This window comes from Macadamia integrifolia, unplaced genomic scaffold, assembly GCF_013358625.1.
Source record: "Macadamia integrifolia cultivar HAES 741 unplaced genomic scaffold, SCU_Mint_v3 scaffold_38A, whole genome shotgun sequence".
Classification (NCBI taxonomy): Eukaryota; Viridiplantae; Streptophyta; class Magnoliopsida; order Proteales; family Proteaceae; genus Macadamia; species Macadamia integrifolia.
In genome coordinates, this window is record NW_024870665.1 from 18,862 (window position 1) to 36,956 (window position 18,095).

At 39.1% G+C, this 18,095-nt stretch overlaps 1 protein-coding gene across 2 annotated transcripts; it reads right to left on the reverse strand.

Annotated features, from left to right (window-relative positions):
• Positions 1-1,324: 1,324 nt before the first annotated feature.
• Positions 1,325-16,345, reverse strand: LOC122071631 (probable 3-beta-hydroxysteroid-Delta(8),Delta(7)-isomerase). 2 transcript variants are annotated; one of them, XM_042636012.1, is made up of 5 exons: positions 16,004-16,345; positions 13,098-13,241; positions 12,888-12,996; positions 1,951-2,222; positions 1,325-1,771 (listed from the first exon to the last, which is right to left on the reverse strand). In XM_042636012.1, exons 1-4 carry the CDS (start codon positions 16,155-16,157, stop codon positions 1,958-1,960), a joined length of 672 nt encoding a protein of 223 aa, XP_042491946.1. In that variant the 5' UTR covers positions 16,158-16,345; the 3' UTR covers positions 1,325-1,771; positions 1,951-1,957. The 2 variants fall into 2 exon arrangements, with proteins under 2 accessions (XP_042491946.1, XP_042491945.1); XM_042636011.1 differs by lacking the exon at positions 1,325-1,771 and having other exon boundaries at positions 1,825-2,222; positions 16,004-16,344.
• Positions 16,346-18,095: the final 1,750 nt, after the last annotated feature.

The following is an 18,095-nucleotide window of genomic DNA, read 5'->3' on the forward strand; positions in this document are numbered from 1 at the left end:
GCTCCCGTGTAGTGGGTGCTATATATTGTACCGGCACTGCGAGTGCCATCTCAGCTTCAGCTTGAGAAAATTGGATGTGGGTGCTCCCGACTGTGGGTGTAGTCAAAAGTAGTATATTGAGTAGGTACGAAGCCTTTACAGGCACTACTCCGGAGATGTAGGCAAATTGTCGAACCTCGTAAAAATCCTATGTTATGGGTGCTTGTTGTTTGCATTTTATATTAAAGTGCGTAGAATGTGGAATTGGTGTGCACACTTGGAAGTGCCTATGAGAGGCTGAGTGTGCATACGACTGTGTGCAAATAGGGACAGGTATATCAGGTTTTTCTTGGCCAGACATCAGACAGGTTTTTTGAGATCGAAATTAGACTCACTGATTCACCCCCTTCTTAGTGACTGCCGAGTTACAACAATCTATAGGTTGCCCTAACGGAAAATTGCAGAAAAGCTCATCTCGTACCTTTTAAAATCCAAGCAATTCCCCATCATCAAACCAGTTTCTGCAACTTAGACCCTCTTGAATCTTAATTTCCTAACTCTCCAGTTGATCTAAATAACATTAATACTTGCATATAATCTTCAAAACATCTACAACATTCAACATTAATGTATATATATCCTATGGCTCATTATAAGTTCTAAGACATCATCGAATATTATCCAACACCAATTCTAAATTCAAACAGCACACATGTCGAAAGTCTTATTGAGCAATATGACTTGGCTATTACATTGTTCATCATCGTCAATATAGTCAACACACTCCCAAAGTGATGCATGTTCAATTGGAGTTAGGACTTATGAGTCATCACTTTAGAAACATTTTTCAACAAATGCATCAATTAGTAGCTCAATTTCGGGGTATGCATTGAATTTGAGTTGATAATGATATCATGAGAAATGTAGGTCATTGAACTAACTTCATGTTGGTGAAAGAATTAGATCAACCAGAGTTCAGGTGAGAAAGATATGATCAATTAAGTAGACATTAATATTAAACAAGTTTATTAATTAAGTCTTAAAAAAAGGCCAAAAAAAAAAAAGAATAATATGTCTTAAATGTATTTAGAAATTAAAACAAGAATGCTTGCCATTTGTCCTTCCTGCATCTTTGGGAAGCATACCACAAAACAGGTTTTAAACGGTAAAAAACGAGAACATGTTTAAAACTCCGTTTAAACGCGTTTTTGCCAAGAGTGGTTGTGACCATCATTGTTATTTCCTGAAGTTAATCTTATTTTTAATGCTATTTAAACTTAAATTAGGGACAAGACAACTATACGAGGTTTGGTAAATGGTTAAGCACAAAGGATCAAAAACACGCTAGAACCAAGATTAAAAATTTGTTAAACCATCATGGGTCTGAGGAACCACCATCCTTATTTTAAATATTTTGCACAACATACAAATTATGATCCATCCTAAAGTGATCATTAGTGAACAATATTCATAAAACAGAATTCTACAAGCATTTCATTTGGCTGGATACCGGTAGTATCACCCAGCCAAAAGCAACATTTGGGCTGAGGCTTGGCCAGACCTGAAATAAAGTCTACCAATTTACCAGAAACTCAGGTTTTTTTACTTGTCTTATTTAGTGCATGTGTTCCTGGTTATATTGTCGAGTTTATCGTCCAAAATTTCCTTCTCCTTCCACATAACAATGAAATACCTTGATTTGCAACCTTTCGATTTAAGAGTAAAAGCACACGATGGATATGTCTGGTTAAGCTTAAGTCCGAACGACCAACCATCTCTCTAGAAGCAATGCCTGAAGACATTCAAAACAACCAACACAGCAAAGATTGAAGAGATTCGAACTCATGAACAAGCAGAAGAAAAATTACCATAAATTAACCACCCAATAGCAACTCAATATCACTAGTTTTTCAACTCATCCTAGACAATAAAAACAGAAATTGTTCAAATGTTGAAAGAATCGGTAATTACTTCTATTTCAATGTGTTTTGCTCTTTTTCTGGACTTGGACATGGAACGCTGCACTTATTTTCTTCCAGCACCGAATTGCAATTAGTGAAGGTATAATGATCCATGAGAAATTTGCTCCAACATAGTACACATAGTAATAGAATGGGCTTGCAGCAAAGTCGTCCCCATCCAAGAAAGAAGTAACGTAGTATAACGCAGTTCCGAATAATTGTCCCAAAGAGATGGCAAACTGAAGAATGTAGCTGTATGAACTTTTCTTCGCTATAGCAAACCTGCCAAGTTAATAAAAACAGTAAGGCGACACCACCAGGATTTTTTTTTTTTTTTTTTGGGGGGGGTGGGTGGGGAGGGAGAGGAAAAGGAAATGGATTATAATTGATTTCTCTTAAAAAATTATGGCCATAACATATCTCCAAAGGAAATTAATACCACATAAATAAGTCGAGAAAAGCAGCAGTCAAATACATATGGCAAACCAACTAATGTGGTTCTGTTTGTTTTCAGAAACCAACAGAAAACCAGAATTGCAGACCGAGGAAAATTCCCAGAAATTGAAGAGAAATCCAATATCAGAAAACTGATAATCCAGATGTGACTAATATGCTGGTCAAAGGTGAAATAAATAGAGAAGAACAGTTCCTCAAAGTTTGACTTTGATCTAATGGTCAGATTCTAAGTTACTGAAAAATCCTACTGTAAGTAGGAGCAGGAAAATGGAAGATCAGGACAACAATGAAGGATTCTCAGAACAAGTATTAAAATAGAAACCAGATCTTGAAGTTTTGAGAAAAGGCACCTGCAATAGAACCCCTGAAATTTGACAGATAAATGGAGACTTGAAACAGAAAACCTGACGTACAAAAGGATGGAAGCAGAACAAACTCGGGGATGTAGTGAAGTGAAATAAACTACTGACAGAACAAAACAAAATCAGAATATAAAAACTATAATGCACAAGAAGAAACTGACCTGGACTTGAAATATGAAAAGAATAAGAACATGGTTGTCAAGACGCCTAGGTGACCCAAGGCCTTGGAGGGACAAAGGTGCCCTTGTATTCTTTTATGTATCCATTACATCTAGTATAGCAATAATATAATTATGTTTACAGCATCACAGCTACAACAATACAGATTGAATCTATGCACTAAGTTGCCACTATATCGAGCAACAATATTACAGCATTACAGCAACAACACTGTTAGAAGCAACATTATTAAGGCTGTGCTTGGTATGTGTTCCTATTCTGAGAATGCACATTCCCATTCTCCGATTGCAGAATACATTCTTGACTAAGAATGAGAATACTGTTTGGACACACGTTTAGCCAAAGTGCATTCTTATTTTGAGAATGCATGTCAGCAACCTGAGGACTCTGCTGTAAGAGTATAAGAACCTGATGAAGACAACAGAGGTTGGAGATTGGAGGAGGTATTTGCTACAAGGTACCACATCTGAGACAGTAAGAGGATCTTTGCTGATGATTTGGGATCCGCTCTATTTGATTTCACTCAATGTTTGCTTTACTTGCTCTGTCTTGCACGAGTGTGGAGCTCTTGAATGTCTCTGCAAGAGCTGACTTCTCCCTCTCTGTCCGACCCTTCAAGTGTTCTCATGAAGGGACAGTTGAGGAAAATGGAAGTATGGAAGAGATTCGTCCACCAGTTCAGGTAAGTTTCCCACTGTCAGCAGTATTTGAAGGGAAATTTTTCAAGGGACCCCATAATCTGACCGCATGGTAAGTAGAAACTTCCCTAAAACCATTGATTAGAAGAGGAGGGGGAAAAAAAGCGCCGGAGATTGGTATGGCAGAGTCTGAACTGGTGGAAGGCGCAGGTGATTTTGCCATCCTACTTCACATTGGGTGGTGACAGTAGCTATTGAGAGGTTGCAACAATGAAGAGCAATCCAAACTCAAAACTCGTTCCATTGCAGCTGCGAGAACTTTGAAGTTAACCTTCACAGCCATTAGAAGAAAAGAAAAAAAAAAAACAGGTTTAATGGAGGGTGCCCATAGGTGCTAGGCTGTTGGATACGAAAAGGAAGAAACGATGATGAAGATGTCGTACTTGAAACTGGAAAGAATGAGAACACGGAATGGGCTATTGGACCCGTTCCAGAAGGGGATGCATTCTCCGATGCGTTCTAGGATCCCGGAACAAGACCGCATGCCAAACGATATGTTTGTCGTTCAAGAACGTGTTTTTCACATGGAATGCGTTCTGAGAACGCATACCAAACACAGTCTAAGAGAGGGGGGGGGGGGAACGCAAGTAAACAAAAGAAGGAAAACAAGAGAAGTGAACTAGTGAAGTTCGATTTCTTTGTTAACTTACTTATTTCTTTTGGATATTAAATGATCCCATCCTTTCACCTATACACAAAATTGTACACAAGCCAATAAAAATGTTAGAAACAACAGAATTTAGAGGGTGGAAAAAAAATATTTAACCGCAAGCAGGCTATAGTCCAGCCCTTGGAAACCCGTGCAGACGCCTAAGTGGCACCTAGGCATCACCTTGACAACTATGAAGAAGATAAGAGGAAGGAAATGCATTGAGAAATCACCACAGTGGCTATTCTAGAAGACCTCAGAATTTGCAGGCAAAGCCAAACTTCATTCAACATAAAATTTGTGGGGGAGATGTCGAACCTTAAAAACTTATTTTAAATAGACTGTCTTAAGGAATATCTTTCAGCTAATAGGAATCAAGCCTTAACAAGGCATGAAAATTAAAGCCTAAACAGATCAGGATTCTCGTTCACAAGCTGGACAAGAGAATTCCTAAACAGACTAGGACTCTATCAAACTGAAAGAAATAGAATACCAACTGCATTGGAATTAATAAGGGTTATTCCAGCCTTGTAAGGAAAAAAATGCTTCCCAGTTCTTTAGCTGAACCAGAAACCTGAATGGCAAGACAGTTAAAATTGGCCCAAAGTGGTCCAAACCAGAACCACGAGCTGTGGCTCTGACCTGGTCTTCTTTCTTCTGTGTTGGTACTGCAGAGAGTACCTCTGATCTGCATCAACACCTCATTAATCTGAACAAAGGACAGTAACCACCTCATATGTGGCTTATATCGTTATGTAAACACCAGTTGAAAGCCAATCAAATGTTTGTCCATCCTCCACTCTCCAGCAGCAGCTAAGGTTTTGAAAGTTCTAACATCACTCTTAACATTTGGAATTGGAAGATTCAGGTAGACCTAAATCTTAATACCCAATTTTTCTTTCCTTTTTCCACCAGATTATGCTTACACTTTGTTAATTGCCACCTACCTACCTGAGGAGGGTCATAATGATGCAGCTTTACCCACACTTTGTGGAGAGGCTATTTCCCGATTCAAACCCTATGTAGCAACCTTACCGTTTCACCCAAGGTCCACTCTCATCATAACTGAAGCAAATTCACATATAGGAGGTAATGCAACACTGATTTAAGGAATTAAAACAGTACCAAAACAGAATTGAAAGACAGGGAGGGATCAGATTAGGGAGAAACCACACATAACAGAATCAGATGGTTGGATCAGGCTACATGTCTGATTGAGTTCCTGTTTAAATGGATACTAATGTTGCTGAAAAGGTCAGCTTGATCCAATGGATGGATCTGATGTTATCGAGGATTCCCAGTGGGCCAGTACTACTAGGACAAGGTCTAATCTGCCAATAGAAAACTCAGATAAAAAAAAAGATGGCAAATTCATATAACACATCAGAACATCAGTATGTGATGTGAATCTCAGATGAAACAGAGTAACAGACCAGTAAATAGGTTAAATAGATTCAGGCCTTTAATGGTAATCCTACTTGAGGTAGGACTTTTTCAACAACTCGAACAAATCAGAAATTGACAGCAGAATATGAAAGAGCATAAATTCAATTGAAGAATCTTGTAAACAAAATTTAAATCAACATTATAAAACTCAGTCAAAACAACAATCCTAGTGATGATAAGATTGAGATATCGCAGGGCAGTAATGGCAGAAATGCAGCAATTTAAAAACAAGAATTGAAGGGATGAAATTCAACAATGGCATAGAGGAACGATACGGCAATACCTGGGCTTCCCACTGCAAGGTCTTGGCTGGATTCACCACCAGTCAAACCTTGATTCATACATTCTCACACAGTTTTTTTTTTTTTTTTGTTCAGCAACAAAATTGTGGGCTAATATGCCCCATGCTTCAAATTTATAAAAGCACTGTTTAAATCTGTAGGAAACCCCTCGCCAATTCCTATTACAACTCACTGATCTCTTTTAAAGTCCAACTATTCTTAATGATTTTAAAAAGGATGTGGAGCCAACTTAAAACACTTAAAAAAAAAAATCAGTGATGCAGCTCGACGATGGAATTAGTTGCTATCTTTTGACTTGATTTTTATTTACTTCCTTTATTGGTTAGAGATTAGATTAACAGTCTTTTATTTAGATTTGATTTTTATTTTAGTTGCTAACTAGGTTTAGTTTCCATTTTTAATTAGCTTCCAAAATTATATTATTTTTTTCTTTAAATAGCCCTGTAATGGAGAAGAACTCAGTTTTTAGATTGAATGAAATTGATTTAAGTTTTTTGGGTTGTGAACCATGGCTACCCGTGGGTGATCCCATTCTTCTCTTTCTGAATTTCCTTCCCTTCTTTTCCCTTCTGATCTTCGTTCTGTTCTCTATTTTTTTCCTATTTCTTGCTGTTTAATTCTTGTACCTGAAAATTGCTCTGTTCTGGGCGATACTTCCAGCCCTAGATTTGGAGGTTCATCTCCATTGGTACCTATTGGAAGAAACTGAGATCTGGAGCGAAGGATGTCTTCCCTTGGGCGACATCAACCCTAGATTCTTAACCTCAAAGGGTCCTTCCACTAAGAGAATCAAACCCAGTTTCAGACCTGGTTCCATACTGTTGCGCAAAATGCTGTCGCAGGCCTTTAGATCTGTCCTCTCCTGCACTATTTGAAGCCGAGCTCAACTGGGTTAGGTAGAGACTGCTGAGGCGACCCTTCACCCAGAATTTCAAGTCCAGCCGACAAGAATTGGTGGATCTTTCCCTACCGAAGCTTGCTGGTCTACCGCCTGCTATGGTTTCTATCGGGAAGAAGAAACAAGTTCTTCTTTTGTTTTAAAAGAGTTATTCCTATTATTACAACTAAGCCCCTATTCTCTATAGTTGTGACATATTACTTCCCCTACTCCTTATAATTCCAAAAAAAAAAAACCCTTTTTTTCTAATTTTCTATGCTAGTTTGACCCTATTAGTTATTTTCCACTCTTTTAAGTGCTTGAGTGTTCCTGAATTTACAAGATTTCCCCTCAATCATTACCTTGAGATATTTTATCATTGTTGTGGAACCGAAGCAATCTGATTTCAGTCTTTGGAATCCGGATCCGCGTCAAGTGGTATCAGAGCAACTTTTCCTACAATTTTCTAACCATGACATGTCACATCACCAATGCTGAGTTGCACAAATTGTATCGTGAGTTAGCCGAGAACCAACAGAATACTGATGCTAGGCTTGAGAGGACTGAAGCCAAGTTTGACAAGTTTATGGAAGAGATGACTGCCTTTATGAAGAGGCTCGACAAGCGAGCTGAAGAAGGATCCTCTACATTACCTCCTCAGCTCAACACTTTACGGATCGAAGACACACCTCAGAGGCAGCAACTTGATCCAGTTGCTCCCTAGGATGTTACCCGGCAATTTTCTGACAGAGATTAAGGCATCAAAGTTGAGGTTCCCGAGTTCAGTGGTAAAAAGGGACATGAGGAATTTCTTGACTGGCTTACCAAAGTGGAGAGAATTTTTGCGTATAAGTCTCTTCCAGACGTGAAGAAGTGTGAACTCATTATCACCAAGTTTATTGGGTATGCATGTTCATGGTGGGATGTACTACATGCAAGGTTTGTCAGAAGACTTGAACCCGTTACCAATTGGGAGGTCATGAAGCAGATCCTGACTGAAAAATTTGTTCCTCTTAATTATGAAAAGGTAATGTTCCATAAATTACTTAACTTGCAACAAGGGAACAAAGATGTGGATTCCTACACTCTCGAATTCCACAAACTGTCTTCAAGGTGTCGACTTCAGGAAACAGACCAGCAACAGGTGATGCGATATATCAGTGGGTTAAGTACTGAGATTCGACTTCAGTTGGCTAACACTGATTTCAGGTCTGTTGATGTGACAGCAGCTCATGCCAAGACAACTGAAGAGAAGTCCATTTATTGGAAGGGTATGCTCAAGACTTCTTCAGTTTATAGACCTCCACCACGTATGGAGGAAAAGATGCATGAAGCTCGCAGAGTTGAAAAAAAAAGGTCAGAGTTCAACAAGGATGGCCTTGGGGTGAAGAATATCATATGCCATAGTTGTGGCGAGAAGGGTCACTATTCCAATAAGTGTCCCAACAGGACTCATTCTGGGAATGTAGTAGAGAAGCAGCCGACAGAGAAGAATGAAGATGAATCTCATTTATATCCTTATCCCCTCGAGGACGATGATATTGTCGATGATGAAGATGAGGATATAGAAGCTCATTCAGCTAGCCTTTCATCCTTTTTGAATAGACTACTTGATAAGGCTCCTCTCTTCGGACAAAAGGGTACTCTCCCGCACGGCTCCAACCATACTGATGTTCATGCAGTTGTTGATACTGGGGCAGAAGCAAACTTCATATCTGCTGAATTTGTTCAAGCACACGACCTTCCATAGAAGCATCTTTTCAAGAAGATTCACGTGCAAGGTTTTAGACCCACAGCTCAAGAAGAGGCCACTGCAGTTGTTCGAGTACACTTACAGTTTGGGCCGATATAGTACCATGTCACCTGTTTGGTCACCTCATTGGCACACTGCGACATTCTTCTAGGGGGACCTTGGCAGTGACATGCAGGCATTCTCTATGATGGCGCACGGAACACCATCAAGGTGAAGCAAGGAGGTCGTATATACTTAATGAGGCCACATGTATTATCAGACATGCCACGTCGTCGACTGACTCCTGCTTCAGTGATACGTCAACCTATTCTCCCTCCTCTTGGTGTTATGTTCCCATTTTCTATTTCGAGATACGTGCCACCTCATCAGCGAGCAACTTACAAGGGTATATCTTGGGAGCATGACCTAACTCGATGGAGTCGAGTTCTTTTAAGACCGGGAGAGTTGATGCAGCTCGACGATGGAATTAGTTGCTATCTTTTGACTTGATTTTTATTTACTTCCTTTATTGGTTAGAGATTAGATTAACAGTCTTTTATTTAGATTTGATTTTTATTTTAGTTGCTAACTAGGTTTAGTTTCCATTTTTAATTAGCTTCCAAAATTATGTCATTATTTTTTTCTTTAAATAGCCCTGTAATGGAGAAGAACTCAGTTTTTAGATTGAATGAAATTGATTTAAGTTTTTGGGGTTGTGAACCATGGCTACCCGTGGGTGATCCCATTCTTCCCTTTCTGAATTTCCTTCCCTTCTTTTCCCTTCTGATCTTCGTTCTGTTCTCTATTTTTTTCCTATTTCTTGCTGTTTAATTCTTGTACCTGAAAATTACTCTGTTCTGGGCGATACTTCCAGCCCTAGATTTGGAGGTTCATCTCCATTGGTACCTATCGGAAGAAACTGAGATCTGGAGCAAAGGATGTCTTCCCTTGGGCGACATCAACCCTAGATTCTTAACCTCAAAGGGTCCTTCCACTAAGAGAATCAAACCCAGTTTCAGACCTGGTTCCATACTGTTGCGCCAGATGTTGTTGCAAGCCTTTAGATCTGTCCTCTCCTGCACTATTTGAAGCCGAGCTCAACTGGGTTAGGTAGAGACTGCTGAGGCGACCCTTCACCCAGAATTTCAAGTCCAGCCGACAAGAATTGGTGGATCTTTCCCTACCGAAGCTTGCTGGTCTACCGCCTGCTATGGTTTCTATCGGGAAGAAGAAACAAGTTCTTCTTTTGTTTTAAAAGAGTTATTCCTATTATTACAACTAAGCCCCTATTCTCTATAGTTGTGACATATTATTTCCCCTACTCCTTATAATTCCAAAAAAAAAAAACCCTTTTTTTCTAATTTTCTATGCTAGTTTGAATCTATTAGTTATTTTCCACTCTTTTAAGTGCTTGAGTGTTCCTGAATTTACAAGATTGCCCCTCAACCATTACCTTGAGATATTTTATCATTGTTGTGGGCCCTAAGCGATCCGATTTCAGTCTTTGGAATCCGTATCGGCGTCAATCAGCCTCCCAAAAACCCTAAGCGAAAGAAACAAAGGAGCAACCCTTGTTTGGCCACCGTTTGGAGCAGCCTGGCCGTGAGGCTGGGCTGCTTCCCTCTCTCCTCCTATCTCCCTCTCTCTTCTCCCTTCCCTCCCTCCTCCACCGCTCTTCTTCCTTTACATCTCCCCTTTCCCTCTCCCTTCTTCTCTCTCCCTCTCCCCTCTTTCCCTTCTTTCTCTCCCTCTCCCTTCTTCCTCCTCCACACCCTTTCCCTTCTCCCTTCTCCCTTCTCCCTCTGTTCCTAGTGTTGGCCATCTCGATCGGTGTTGAGGCTGTTGCAACTGCCCAGCTCACCTTCCCACCAGTCGCCTACCCTGCTTGTTAAGTAGATGATTTGGTGTTGGTCCCTTCTAGGCTAGCTGCTACCCGATCGCTGTCCCGCTAGGCCTGTTGTCCTGCTGGTCGTCAGCTCTCTTGGATGTCCGCCCTTCCCGTTGCCACCAGGCTCGTTTGGTTTGTCTGCTGGTTCATCTAGTCCTCCGATATTACCTCTCGATCGGCTGCTCGCCATTCCTGCAGCCCTTCTGGATGCCACTCCCACCAAGCCTGGCGTCTTATTGGTCGTCAACACCTCAAGGTTGCCCGCCCATTCGGATGCTGGGTTTGTTTGGTCTGTCCACTTGCTCACCATGTTGGCCACCCCCTTGTTGTTTGCTGGCCATGCTAAGCTTGCCAACCGCCACAGCCTACCTTTTTGTTTGTTGGTTTGGATCTTTGTCCCGATCGTAGCAGCCTCTTCAACACCAGCCCTCTGGGCCACTCTTGGCCAGCAATCACTCTGTCGTTGCCCCCTAAAAGGCCGGCGCCCATCCACCTTCACAACCCCATCCGCTAGGCCAGCTACCCGCATAGTCGCGGCCCTCTGCAAGGCCAGCGCTCCTCCACCATGGCTACCTCATTAATGGCAGTGCTCCTTCGTGTTGGCGGCTTGGAACTATTGTGTTGAGATTAGAGTGTTAGGGTTGGTGGTTCTCTTCCTGGTTTTGATTGATTTAACCTTTTTTCTTTTGGGCATACAAGCCGGGGTGTAAAAGTTTTTCTTAGCCCATGTGGGCCCTGATTGGTGCCCTTTATGGGATTTTGTATCCCCTATTGGGTTTGTAACTCCCCCTTCAGAACTATATTTTCCCTCCCCCATCTTTTAGGGCCCATTTGATAACGTTTCAAGAAATGCGTTTCTGTCATTTGCGTCAAGAAACGACAGAAACGGAATTGACAAACTCGTTCCATTTCTCCTATTTTCATAAATAGAAATCAAAATTTATGGTCATTTCTATTCCTAGAAACGGACATGACGAAACAAGTTATACTTGTTTCGTCATTTCTAGAAACAAGTGAAGGCAAAGAAATAGGAGTTGTGCCCCGATAAAAATGGCCGCAAACTCTATCCATCAAAACAATATCAACAACAGTCTTCAAGCTCTTAGCAACTTCTCTCATTTCATGCAATCTGCTTCCTCCAATTTCTTCTCTCTATTCAATTTCAACCTCAGCAGCAATTGGACGACCTCACCACCATCTAGTCCTCTATCTACTACACCATCTTCTTCTTCTTCTTCGTCAGTCATTTGTTTGTCTTTCCCATTTTCCGATGCCCCATGGTCACCAATTCCTTCTCTATCAAATATGGCCGCTGCCTCCTCCGACCAAAATGGTTCCCTTTCATCTTCATCGGCATCGGTAATTGAGGGAGTGTCGTAGGTGTCGGGGTTCCCTTCAACAATTAGGGTTTCAATTCTCAATTCAAGCCTAAAGGAAGGTGAACCTGCTCATAACGTCTACACACATCTTCGGCTACCAACAACGAAATCCAGTGCTCGCCGATCTTCGACTACCATCAACAAAATCCAGTGCTTGCCGATCTTCGGCTACCATCGACAAAATCCAGTGCTTGCCGATCTTCGGCTACCATCGAAGAAATCCAGTGCTTGCCGCCGATCTTCGGCTACCATCAACCGATCTGGACAGAGTCCGATTCACAGAGCACCTGATTCAACCACCATTCCTACAGTCCGAGCAGCTTCAATGGCGGTCCGAAGTTTAAGCAGAGGAATGGAAAGAGATATTTTTCCATTATATTGTCTAAAAAAATAAAAAATAAAAATTCTACAAGAAACAAGGTTTATCAAAACCCAAAATTCCATTTCTGGGAAATTTCTGTTTCCCGTTTCTTGAAACAGAAATGGCAGAAACGTTATCAAACGGTGCCTTAGTATATTTACTATTCACCCAAAAAAAAAAAAAACACTTAAAAACAATGAAATAAATATCTAACCTAAATTGGGCCAAACAAACCACCAGTTCAACTAGGTCTAACTCAAAACAAAACAAAAACTTAAAACATAAAGAAGCAACTTAAAACCTGAAATAAAGTGGACCCAAGCCTTGAAATAGGCTGGGTCAGGCCAGGCAGCAGCCTTCTTGGTCCCCTCCTGAGATGATGAGTCTTCAGTACTACATCATGAGGGCAATCAAATACAGACTGCTTACCAAAGAATGTTGTCTTTTTTATTTTTCAGTCTACAACCCAACGGCTTTCAAGAAATCAACAGAAGAATAGATCTAAAGGCATATCATTTGATGGTGTAACAGTTATTCATTCATTCAAGCATCAACATAAAAGCAGAAATCAAGACACTGTCAATGATTAATGATACTCTCAACAATTGATCCCTTACACGGCCAAAAGAGAAGCTGGACCCTCCAGAACTGCAGTGATCCCTTCAACAGCAACAACTGCAGAATCCCTTCCTGCATATCTTGAGTCACCTTTACTGTACTCTTTCCCTGACAAATGTTTCTATCAAGTATTATTCACTAGATCACCCTACTGCAACCAAATTTTCCTGGTCAGAGATGAGAGTTAAAAAAGTATAGAAAGAACTCACAAACTTCTGCCAGATAATGGGGAGTCTTCTCCTTGAAGAACTCCGGAGAGAAAACGAAGTAACCCTCAAGGATAATGTGGGTCAGCCCCGTAAATGCCCACCAGCACATGAGCAGTCTATCAGTCTTTGATATTTTGAATCGCCCTAGTGTGAACAAAATATATCAACTAAGGTACTGCATAATTTTTCAGCCCATCAAAATTCTAGATAAAAAAAAAAAAAAAACAGACAGTACGGAACTCAAGCTTTATATTCAAAAATAAATAAATAAATAGACATGAGTGTGCTAGTGCGCTAATCAGAGGTCCCAGACTCCCAATCATGTGACAATCACATAGCACACTTGCAGTCATAATGAGCCACAAGTGTTTTCTATCAAGCAAGACATGACATATGACATTTTCAGGTGCAACTAAAACTAGCCCATATTGAGCCCACATTCCAAGACTACGAAGAAAAAAGAATACACTGAGCCACATATAACTCATAATGTAATGATAGGTATTATTGGCAATCAGAAGAACCAAATGCCACTGGAGGTACACTAGTATATGATCAGTACAAGCATCATTTAGAATCTAAATTTTTTTCAGATTTGATCAGAAACAAATAGAATAATAGGTATTACTAGCAAGCAGAAGAACCAATGCCACTGGAGGTAAATACCAGTAAAAATAGTACACTAGTATATGATCAGTACAAGCACCATTTAGAATCTAAATTTTTTCCAGATTTTATCAGTAACAAATAGAATGATAGGTATTGACCGTATAATATGTCCATCTTAGCAGATCTCTTTAATTTTATAGGAACTATACTAGGTGATTCTGGAGTTGATGAACATGAGATAAACCAAAATGGTAAAATTTAAAGCCAAACCAACCATTAAAATAGACTACCATCAGTGATACTTGTTGTAATATATATCCTTGATTTAACTCAACTCACTAAGCCTTATCCCACCTACACAAGGTCAGGAGGGGGGAGGGGGGGCAGAATTCCTGTTCCACACTGCATTTGATAAATTGAAATCTTTCCAGCAAGCACCAATAAAAAATTCTACATATCTTAGTACATAGAACACAAGGAAGGTGGTATTCTGCAGAAGACAATTATAAGATTGGGAGAAGATTCCTAAGTGCTCTCTCTTATCTGGTTGGATCCAAGGACAAAAAGTGTTAGCAAGTACCTTTCAGGTCTACTAGTAAATGGCAATTCCCCAAGCTTACTTTCTTTGTAATATGATTAAAAGGTTCTTGAAGGCTACTACCATTAGTTGACTAAGGGAATTGAGTGTCTACTTCCCACATACTAATTGTGACGCAATTGATCAGCCAATTCAATGACTGAAGGTCGTAAAAGTTAAGATGTTTGAAAGCAATCATACCAGCACTAATGTACCTGATTCCATTAGAACTTTTCAATTAAATTACCTATTAGGGGAGAGGGGGGCAATGAGGATCATTTGTACATGGAACAAATATACCAATGTTAGTAGATTTCTTTATCATTTTTTTGTTTCTACACTTACAAAAACATTCCTAGTAAAATATGGCTATGATGGACAATAAGATTATTAACAGACGGATTAAGGGTTGATTATGTTAAGATCATGTAAGGCTGTTGAGAATACTAACAAATGAACTTTGGAGTTAATGAGCAAAAGCCACGGTGCATCTAGTGTTTATTTCGGATTTTATTCTATTGATAAAATAGCTCTACTTATATCTATGCATGGATATGGCATACTAATGACCAAAAAAATTCTTGTCACCGTGCATAAAGTTGACATCATTAAGACCATTGACATAGAGGTACTCTACTAAAAATAGTTTCAAATGCTGAATCTAGAGATTATTATTTTAGAGTTATAACAAGGCAGATTTTGTAGCTTGGCCAAGAAGAATTCATTGAGATCTATGTATCTTAGGGTCTTCCTATTCTCATGAGAAGAAGTGGGTTACTTCTTCTTCTTCTTTTTCTTTTCTTTTTTTTTTATAGCTTCTTTTCTCACTTGTTTGTTTCCGTCATGTCCATTTATTTCTACAGAATTGGTTTGCAGTACATTTTTCACCACCTGTTACAACAATGATATAAAGAAGCAAAGATGATCTCCTTGGACAAGCAGAAAACCTGATGCTCAAGCACCTGAGCTACAAAATATTTTATTTATGCAAAGGGTTGCTGACACCAGCATGTATATAAAACTTTTTTTTATAGATTACATACAATTATTTTTGAGAGACGTTTAGGATTTAAAATAGAAAATGTTTTATCCCAGATGAAATGGAAAGCCCCAAGACAGAAAGAGCCCACAAGTCCAATCCTAGGTTCTCTGCCTGCAATCTGGCCTCTGGGTATACTTCTGTAGATTTTCAAGTCCACAAATCAGGGCATCTAAGACACTGAAATTTTCAGAAGAGATATTCTTTAATGACATCAAGATCAATCTGGAGCCTCAAACAGGGCCTATAGGCCAAATGAATCATCCGGAGCACAAGCATCATCAATACGAGAGGCTAAATATTTTCATTAAATTTAATTAGCTTTCAGAGCTGTTTGAAACCAGGGATAACAGCGTCTAGAAGGAACTGATAGAACTTAACATGTTAGTTACATACAACGGATCAGACTTCATAGTACAAATACATGACTTTTTGTTTCATGTTCGTGCATTATTAACCATAGATTTTCCTGCGAAGCTTTTCCGTCAAATAGATTAAAAATAAACTCCAATGCTCTGAAATTGAACTACATTTTAAGATCATACGAAAGCCAACAAAAACAACAACGAAACTGTATAAAATTGAATCTAAAAAAAAAATTGTGAGGAACCGAAAATGCAAAGCAAATACATGAAGAATGATTAATTACCACATCGGATGATCATCTAAGTATATTATTACCTGAAATGAACCAAATGAGAGAGACGACAAGTAGAGAAGATACGCCGTAAACGCTTAGAATGGTGGATTGAGAGAGAAAGCCAGGAACGAAATCAGGGAGGTTCAGATCTCTGGGGACGTATGGGTGATTGTCAGAGGTCTGAGCTCCCGCCATTTTGGTCTGCAGAGATTGAGGAACTCTAGAAGAGTTTTAGTTTTAGGGTTGTGGACGTGCAGGCACTGGGAATCTCAGATCCACGTTTGTTGGTTAATTTGATAAATCAATTTCCAAAGAGCATTTTGTTGCTCTAAGACTTCACTCTGCACAATTGGAGACGGAGTAACAGACGAGATCACGAGAGAGAGATTTAAAGAATAAATGCACACAGACGCGAGTGCGTATTATCACTATTAGCCCCCACGCTTGGGGAGAGGTAGGTCCTGGGATCCAATGGCTCAAAGGGTATCCGACTAGAGTCAGAACATTGACTTGTGGTCTGATATGCAATGATGGCGGAAATATATGATAAAGTGGGATCAAATTAGCCGATCACGTTTAATTAAGATAAGGTTATGGTTATTGTAGTAGGGATTAAAGTGAAACCAAAGGAGTGACTATGCGTAATGTTTTCTTGTCGTTTAGTAAGGGTGTCAAACGACTCAATTCTTGTGTAAATGGTCTGATTTGGTTTGATTTGATTCAATATAAGATTTTTTAGGTAAAATTAAAATTGAACCATTTAATCAATATATAAAACTGAAACTTCTACCAAAAAATGCATATATATTTATGAAACCAAAACTATATATTTAAAAAGGGTTTCGGTTTAAATGGTTTTCTTCTATTTTTAAATTTTTATCCAATTTATCCAAACGACATATCCACCTTAATTTTTTTGTGAAATGGATGTAAATTTTAACATTGAATTGAATTTTTTTTATTTTTTATTTTTCAGGTAACAAATTGAATATGCAAAATTAATTTTTTTATTATTGAAATGTATATAAACTTAACATTGAATGACTTAAACGGTTTACCAACCATTTAAACGGTTTATTACATATATGTTAATCGGTTTAACGGTTTAACAGTTTATCAATGGTTTAAATGGTTCGATTTTATTTAAACCACTAGCTAAATAGTCTGAATTTTAAAACTAAAATCAAACCATTTATTAAATAGTTTCATAGTTTTTGTGTAATGGCTCAATTCTATTTCAATAAAAGGTTTCGGTTTGATTTTAATTTCATTATCTTTTGGACGTTAGAGATTTTCTTTTAAGTAGGATATACTACAAAAGAAAGACGAACCTGGATCCAACAAATGTTTTATTGATGTGGCTCATCACATTGCCAAATGGGCTAGAAAAAACAATATTTCAAAAGATGTATACGGCTCTCTTCCTTCTTTTATTTTCTAATGAAGTTTTCAGTTTTTTTATAATAAAATGAAAATGAGAACACTAAAAAAAAAAAATAGAAACAGGTGGTACAGTTTTAAATGGTAAAAATTTTCAAATGATACTGTAAAAGAGAGAGAGAGAAGGAGAACAACAAAAAATGGAAAACGAACAACATGGGTTTTAAGAAGAAACGGATAGTTTGGGTTTAAAATGATGAAAATTTTCAAACAGTATTGTAACAGAGACAGAGAGAGAGAGAGAGAGAGAGAGAGAGAGAGAGAGAGAGAGAGAGAGAGAGAGAGAGAGAGAGAGAGAACGGGTATGGGATTTAAACGTGTGGATTCAGAGAAAGGGAACAAAAAATAAATTGAGGAATTTTATCTAAATACTTGAACCTAATGTTCAAAACAATTGTAAAATCCAACATTAATGCATATAAATTGGACAATCCATTACAAGTCCCAAAACATATTGTAATACCCCGCTTCTTAAACCCGGTCTGATTTCGCGATTGAACCGGTTTAACCATGCAGGAACCGAGCCAGAGGATATTAGAGCGGGTTCCTTATGGGCTATGATGGCACGGGTGACCTTAAACACCGGCTGGCCGACAAGTCCGAGCCAGTGCCAGAAGAGACGGGAGTGCCCAAACCGCGTACGTGCACCTACCATAAGGCTATGTACGGATAAAACAGGTATTATATCTGTAA